This window comes from Chanodichthys erythropterus, chromosome 18 (genome assembly GCF_024489055.1).
Source record: "Chanodichthys erythropterus isolate Z2021 chromosome 18, ASM2448905v1, whole genome shotgun sequence".
NCBI classification, from domain to species: Eukaryota; Metazoa; Chordata; class Actinopteri; order Cypriniformes; family Xenocyprididae; genus Chanodichthys; species Chanodichthys erythropterus.
Window position 1 is genome coordinate 14,212,602 of NC_090238.1, and position 7,945 is coordinate 14,220,546.

Here is a 7,945-nt window from a genome sequence, read left to right on the forward strand (position 1 = left end):
ATGATCATCATTTCAGTGGCTGAAGTTGTTAAGGAGAAAGCTAAACCAGCCCCTGAGAAGAAAGGTAAGAGTTACCATTACTTTGCATCATGAATGATTTCACTTTGTGATAATGCAAAGAAGACATCAACAATCTCTAAATATTTTTTAAATCAATCTTATTTCAGAGGCTGAAGTCATCAAGGAGAAAGTTAAACCAGCTCCTGTAAAGAAAGGTGAATGAAATGAAATGAAATCATATCCTGCACATGCTGTAGCTTTCTGCTGTACAATGAACTTTTGACTATATATTATTTAAAAATACCATAACAAAAACAACTAGCCTAACTAATATAAATTTCAAGCATTATTAAAGACAATTAAGCACTCTTAAATTTAAAAAGAATGAATAAAAAATAAGCAATTGCACAAATAAAGACAAATAAACAAAGATACGATTGAAATAAACAGCGTTTTAAGATTTTCAGGTATTCAGTTACAGAAACTGAAATCAAATGTAAAATAACACTGCACTTTATAAATAAAATATACATTACAAATATAATTACAGAAGTTATTCAGTCAAGAACAGCGACTGAATTTTCTCTGTGTCATTTGTTGTTTTATTAACGTTATTACAGAGACGGCAGCAGGAATTTTAGGCTGCTGTCACTTTAAGAGCTGCACGGATCCAATATACTTCTACACATGTGTTTTCTTTCTCAACTGTTTACATTCACTTAAGACATAACCGACTGCGTTTATGAGAATATTTTGACATTTTTTGTGTGTATTTGTCCGTTTAAGTGCAAAAAGACACTGAAGAGAACAGTATCGCACACTATTCAGCATGATAGGTAGCTGTCTGTGCACACGTTTTGGATGTATGTGCAGTCTCTACAGCTTGCAAGTCTTCTTGCACTTGAATGGTTTAAAATCGCATTAAAATAACGTTTTCTGTGCTTGCGATTTCTGTGCGATTTACAACCCTAATCACATCAGATCAATTTTATTTTGTTTTATAGAGCCTGAAGTTGCAATAGAAAAGGCTCCTGAACCAAAACCCAAAAAAGGTGAAATGTCTCCCCACAGTCCCTTTTTCGGACATTGGTCAATCAAATTATATCAAAAATTAAAGATTGTGCTTGTTATTATTTCATATGTGCATTTAACTGTATTATTTGACATGATTGAAATTCCTGTTTTGTTTTGTAGAGCCTGAAGTTGCTAAAGAGAAAGCTAAACCAGCCCCTGAGAAGAAAGGTTTGACTTTCTGTGTTGACTTCTGATTTGTCATTATCAAAATGTTATTCTTTCTCTAAACATATTTAAAATATTATCATTTCAGAGGCTGATTTCATCAAGGAGAAAGTTAAACCAGCTCCTGTAAAGAAAGGTGAGGTCAAACAAATCATCTGTTCTCCATTGTATGATGTTTATTCATAACACAACACAATGCTGTTTTATAAAGCGTGAAATTTCTAAAGAAAAGGCACCTGTATCAACAAAGTATAGTATTCATTTACTTTACAATTTATGCTATATTCCACATGTTTGAAACAAATCATAATTTTTGTTGTCATCCCTTTTAGTCAAAGTTGCAAAAGAAAAGACAAAACCAGTTCTTGAAATAAAAGGTGCTAATCTAGTTCAAAATTCAGATTTGCATCTTATATGACCTATTGATTTGATTTGACTTGATGCATAGCAAGTTCTGCCATTTGTCTGACTGTAGCCACGTGGGACTGCTGTTTATAAATATTACAAAGAACATTATGACCAATAATGTCATGAGAGAAGTTGTAACACAATTCACAAAAATCTGTTTTGTTTTTTAAACATTAAACTCTTCTATGCTTTGTAGAACCTGAGATAATTAAAGAAAAACTCAAGCCAACACCAAAGAAAGGTGTGTCTACTTGCATTTATTTGTGAGAAATGACCATTTTTGTTGATAATACGATAATGTAATGTTAACATTTTGCTTTCTCTTCATATTTTATGTCATAAAAATGTAGTGGCTGAAGTTATTAAGGAGAAAGCTAAACCAGCCCCTGAGAAGAAAGGTTTGATTTACTGCCACTTATGAAATTAACACAATCCTTAAGCAAAATATAATGTGATTTTAAAATGTTTTTATATTATCAACATTTTAGAGGCTGAAGTCATCAAGGAAAAGGCTAAACCAGCCCCTGAGAAGAAAGGTAGAACTTATCGTGTATATATATATATATTATATACAGTACAGTCCAAAAGTTTGGAACCACTAAGATTTTTAATGTTTTTAAAAGAAGTTTCGTCTGCTCACCAAGGCTACATTTATTTAATTAAAAATACAGTAAAAACAGTAATATTGTGAAATATTATTACAATTTAAAATAACTGTTTTCTATTTGAATATATTTCACAAAGTAATTTATTCCTGTGATGCAAAGCTGAATTTTCAGCATCATTACTCCAGTCTTCAGTGTCACATGATCCTTCAGAAATCATTCTAATATGCTGATCTGCTGCTCAAGAAACATTTAATGTGTACAATTGTACAAAATATTTGTGTACAATATTTTTTTCAGGATTATTTGATGAATAGAAAGTTCAAAAGAGCAGTGTTTATCTGAAATCTAGTGTTTGTAACATTATAAATGTCTTTACTGCCACTTTAGATTGATTTAATGCATCCTTGCTGAATAAAAGTATTCATTTCTTTAATTTCTTTTCAAAAAAATAAAAATAAAAATTCTTACTGACCCCAAACTTTTGAATGGTAGTGTATAATGCTACAGAAGCTTTGTATTTCAGATAAATGCTGTTCTTTTGAACTTTCTATTCATCAAGGAATCCTGGAAAAAAAAAAGTACACAACTGTTTTCAACATTGAAAATAATAATAAATGTTTCTTGAGCAGCAAATCAGCATATTAGAATGATTTCTGAAGGCTCATGTGACACTGAAGACTGGAGTAATGATGCTGAAAATTCAGCTTTGCATCACAGGAATAAATTACTTTGTCAAATATATTTAAATAGTACACAGTTATTTTAAATTGTAATAATATTTCACAATATTACTGTTTTTTACTGTATTTTTAATCAAATAAATGTAGCCTTGGTGAGCAGACGAAACTTTTTTTAAAAACATTAAAAATCTTAGTGGTTCCAAACTTTTGGACTGTACTGTATATATATATATGTGTGTGTGTGTGTGTGTGTGTGTATATGTATATATATATATATACACTCATATATACATGTATGTATGTGTATACAGTGTATATATACATTCTCTTAATATTTTCACAGGATTACCTTCTTCAGATGCTGAAGTCATCAAGGAGAAGGTTAAACCAGCTCCTATAAAGAAAGGTATGGATGTCATTGATATTGTATTGCTGATTTTGACATTATTATGATCATTTATCACATGCATAAAATACTGTTTTATAGAGCCTGAAGTTGCTAAAGAAAAGGCTCCTGAACCGAAACCCAAAAGAGGTGAGTTTTCCACATAGGCCTTCTAGAACATTTTAAATTTCTATTAAAATTGTTTGACATGATGAAACTGAAATATCTTTCTGTTTTCTGTTTTGTAGAGCCTGAAGCTGTCAAAGAGAAAGCTAAACCAGCCCCTAAGTTGAAAGGTTTGTTTTACTGTGTCAACAATCAAAATAACTATGCCTAAACAAAATGTTATATCATGCTACTATTATGTTAAAATGTTTTTATTTTATCAACATTTTAGAGGCTGAAGTCATTAAGGAAAAAGCCAAACCTGCCCCTGAGAAAAAAGGTAAAGTTATTATTTCATATGTGCAATTACCCCCAGGTTAAAGATGAAGTTAATATTTTCCCACAAAAAAAGATAAGCTATTATTTTTTCCCTAATATTCTCACATAATTTCCTTTCAGAGGAAGTTAAACCAGCTCCTGTAAAGAAAGGTATGATGTCAATGAAATCATCTGGAATTGCTGGTTTCCACGTTATTATGATAATTTATCACATTTATCACAAATTCTGTTTTTTATAGAGCCTGAAGTTGCTAAAGAAAAGGCATCTGAACCAAAACCAAAAAAAGGTGTTTTCCTCTCAGCCCTTTTAAAACATTTTAAAAAAATATGATCAGTCTATTAATAGCAAAAAGGCTTCATAGTTTGACATGATGAAACTAATAATCCTTTTGTTTTCTGTTTTGTAGAGCCTGAAGCTGTCAAGGAGAAAGCTAAACCTGCCCCTAAGAAGAAAGGTTTGATTTGCTGTGTTAATGATCAATTTCACTTTTTTATAAGCAAAATGTTATACTTTCTCTAAACATGTATATGTTATCATCATTGCAGAGGCTGAAATCATCAAGGAAAAGGTTCAGCCAGCTCCCATAAAGAAAGGTATACAATGAATGAAATAATCAGCATATAAAGTTACTTTCATAATGTATAATGATCATTTATCACACCAAACCGTACGATTTATATAGAGCCGGAGGTTCCTAAAGGAAAGGCACCTGAGCCAACACCTGAACCTGTAAAGATAGGTATTATATGTGTGTTTTTCTTGTGACTTGTGCAGTTTTGAATACCTGAATATCATATACATGTTTTCATTTGGTAAGTTTTGCTCTGAAACATATCTATTTATCTTCTAATCCCTTTCAGTTGAAGTTCCAAAAAAAAAGAAAAGCAAAACTAGTCTCTAAAGAAAAATGTACATATCTAGTATATGACCTAATATTGATGATTGATAAGCACATGAGCAAATGTTGACAATTATGACTATGCTTGCTTTGCTAATATTACCCATATGTTTATTACAGGATGACAACTTACATGTTAACTTAGCTAACATTACAGCTGCTATTTTAAAGTTAAAGTTCTTAAGTTAAACTCTCATGTTTTGCAGTACTTGAGAAATCTAAAGAAAAACCAAAGCCAGCACCAAAGAAAGGTATGGCAATTTATTAATAAGAAGGGAAAAAAAGAAAAGAAAAAGTCCCTGGTCAGTTTTAAGATAATGCTAATGCTTTTATATCATTCTTTCATTTTAGAAGCTGAAGTCGTCAAAGAAAAAGTAAAACCAGCCCTTGTGAAAAAAGGTTTGATTTACTGTTTTATCTGTTAAATTAACTTTATTTAAGAAAAAAGACTAAAATTATGCTAAAGAAAGATATACATTATTTTCTTTTCAGAGGCTGAAGTCATTAAAGTAAAACCAGCCCCTGAGAAGAAAGGTTTGATTGTTAATTATTGAATTAACATTATCAGTTGGGGGTGGAAAAAAAACGTTTACATTACATTTTAAATTATGCTAAAGAAAGTCTTTTCCCCACAAAATAATTTTACATTATTATCTTTTCAGAGGCTGAAGTCAAGGAGAAAGCTAAACCAGCACCTGAGAAGAAAGGTAAGTTTTTTTTTGTTTTTTTTTTTTCATTGTTTGTTTTTATTTTATATTAAGGATAATGTTTAGATTTTGTTCTCAAAATTTTAAGATATTTTACAGTCTCTAAATATTATCATTGCCATTTCAGAGGCTGAAGTCATCAAGGAGAAAGTTAAACCAGCTCCTGTAAAGAAAGGTATGGATGACAATGAAATCACCATGTGTGTACTGTTGCCTTCCCACTGTATAATGGTTCAAATATCACATGAAAAATACTGTTTTATAGAGCCTGGAGTTTCTAAAGAAAAGGCTCCCGAACCAAAACCAAAAAGAGGTGCGTTTTTTTTTTTTTATCCCAACACAAGCAGATAATATGTACTTTAAAGAAAGATTTTTGCCCTTGTAGATTAGAGTAGTATTCTAATATATGTATTTTCTTTTCTGTAAATATGTTTATATTTTCAACATTTTAGAAGCTGAAGTCATCAAAGAAAAAGTAAAACCAGCCCTTGTGAAAAAAGGTTTGATTTACTGTTTTATCTGTTAAATTAACTTTATTTAAGAAAAAAGACTAAAATTATGCTTAAGAAAGATTTACATTATTTTCTTTTCAGAGGCTGAAGTCAAGGAGAAAGCTAAACCAGCACCTGAGAAGAAAGGTAAGTTTTGGTTTTTTTTCATTGTGTGATTTTATTTTATATTAAGGATAAAGATTCTGTTCTTATAAATTTTAAGATATTTTACAGTCTCTAAATATTATCATTGTCATTTCAGAGGCTGAAGTCATCAAGGAGAAAGTTAAACCAGCTCCTGTAAAGAAAGGTATGGATGACAATGAAATCACCATGTGTGTACTGTTGCCTTCCCACTGTATAATGGTTCAAATATCACATGAAAAAATACTGTTTTATAGAGCCTGGAGTTTCTAAAGAAAAGGCTCCCGAACCAAAACCAAAAAGAGGTGCGTTTTTTTTATCCCAACACAAGCAGATAATATGTGCTTTAAAGAAAGCTTTTTCCCTTGTAGATTAAAGCAGTATTCTAATATATGTATTTTCTTTTCTGTAAATATGTTTATATTTTCAATATTATAGTAGCTGAAGTCGTCAAAGAGAAAGTAAAACCAGCCCCTGAAAAGAAAGGTTTGATTTACTGTGTTAATTATTTAATTAAGTTGGAAAAAAAGTATTATCAGTTGGAAAAAAAAAAAAACCTTTTACAGTAATTTTTAAATTTTTACTAATTATTATCATTGCCATTTCAGAAGCTGGAGTCATCAAAGAGAAAGTAAAACCAACCGCTGAGAAGAAAGGTTTGATTTACTGTGTTAATTATTGAATTAACATTATCAGTTTGAAAAAAAACAAACAAACAAACAAAAACTTTTACAGTAAACTGAATTATCTTTTCAGTGGCTGAAGTCAAGGAGAAAGCTAAACCAGCCCCTGAGAAGAAAGGTATGGGTTTTTTTTTTCTTTTTTTCATTGTGTGATTTTTTTATTTTATATTAAGGATAAAGTTAAGATTCTGTTCTCATAAATTGAAGATATTAGCTTTTTTCAATGTGATTTTTTTCTGTGTTAAAGATGTAGTTAAGATTCTGTTCTCATAAATTTAAGACATTTTACAGTCTCTAAATATTATCATTGCCATTTCAGAGGCTGAAGTCATCAAGGAGAAAGTTAAACCAGCTCCTGTAAAGAAAGGTATGGATGACAATGAAATCACCATGTGTGTACTGTTGCCTTCCTACTGTATAATGGTTCAAATATCACATGAAAAAATACTGTTTTATAGAGCCTGGAGTTTCTAAAGAAAAGGTTTCCGAACCAAAACTAAAAAGAGGTCTTTTTTTTTTTTATCCCAACACAAGCAGATAATATGTGCTTTAAACTGTTCCCTTGTAGATTAGAATAGTACTCTAATATATGTATTTTCTTTTGAATCTAGAATCTGAAATCTTAAAAGAGAAAGTAAAACCAGCCCCTGAAAAGAAAGGGTTGATTTACTGTGTTAATTACTGAATTAACATTACAAGTTGTAAAAAAACTTTTTACAATAAACAAAATGATCTTTTCAGAGGTTGAAGTCAAGGAGAAAGCTAAACCAGCCCCTGAGAAGAAAGGCAAGTTGTTGTTTTTTTCATTGCATGATTTTATTTTTTATTAAGGATAAAGTTAAGATTCTGTTCTCATGAAATGAAGATATTTTACAATCTCTAATTAGTATCATTGCCATTTCAGAGGCTGAAGTCATCAAGGAGAAAGTTAAACCAGCTCCTGTAAAGAAAGGTATGGATGTTAATGAAATCTTAATGTGTGTACTGTTGCCTTCCCACTGTATAATGATTCAAATATCACATGAAAAAATACTGTTTTATAGAACCTGGAGTTTCTAAAGAAAAGGCTCCCGAACCAAAACCCAAAAAAGGTGAGATTTTTTTTTTTCTAAACACTAGCAAATAATTGTGCTTTAATGCAAATGTGTAAATTGAGTAGTAATTTAATACTCTATTATATATATTTAGTTACATCTAAATATGTTTACATTTTCACAATTTCAGAAGCTGGAGTCATCAAAGAGAAAGTAAAACCAG

General features: G+C 30.5%; 1 protein-coding gene across 1 annotated transcript; it reads left to right on the forward strand.

Annotated features, from left to right (window-relative positions):
- On the forward strand, positions 1-7,640 carry LOC137006257 (axoneme-associated protein mst101(2)-like). Its single transcript, XM_067366892.1, has 35 exons — positions 1-64; positions 168-215; positions 1,005-1,052; positions 1,195-1,242; positions 1,328-1,375; positions 1,572-1,616; positions 1,844-1,888; positions 1,998-2,045; positions 2,136-2,183; positions 3,279-3,341; positions 3,423-3,470; positions 3,569-3,616; positions 3,718-3,765; positions 3,885-3,914; positions 4,004-4,051; positions 4,172-4,219; positions 4,311-4,358; positions 4,448-4,504; positions 4,870-4,914; positions 5,015-5,062; positions 5,156-5,197; positions 5,326-5,370; positions 5,498-5,545; positions 5,636-5,683; positions 5,823-5,870; positions 5,964-6,008; positions 6,124-6,171; positions 6,263-6,310; positions 6,444-6,491; positions 6,614-6,661; positions 6,762-6,806; positions 7,008-7,055; positions 7,147-7,194; positions 7,300-7,474; positions 7,593-7,640. The coding sequence occupies exons 1-34, from the start codon at positions 1-3 to the stop codon at positions 7,371-7,373; spliced, it is 1,656 nt and encodes a 551-aa protein (XP_067222993.1). The 3' UTR covers positions 7,374-7,474; positions 7,593-7,640.
- The last annotated feature ends 305 nt before the right edge of the window (positions 7,641-7,945 follow it).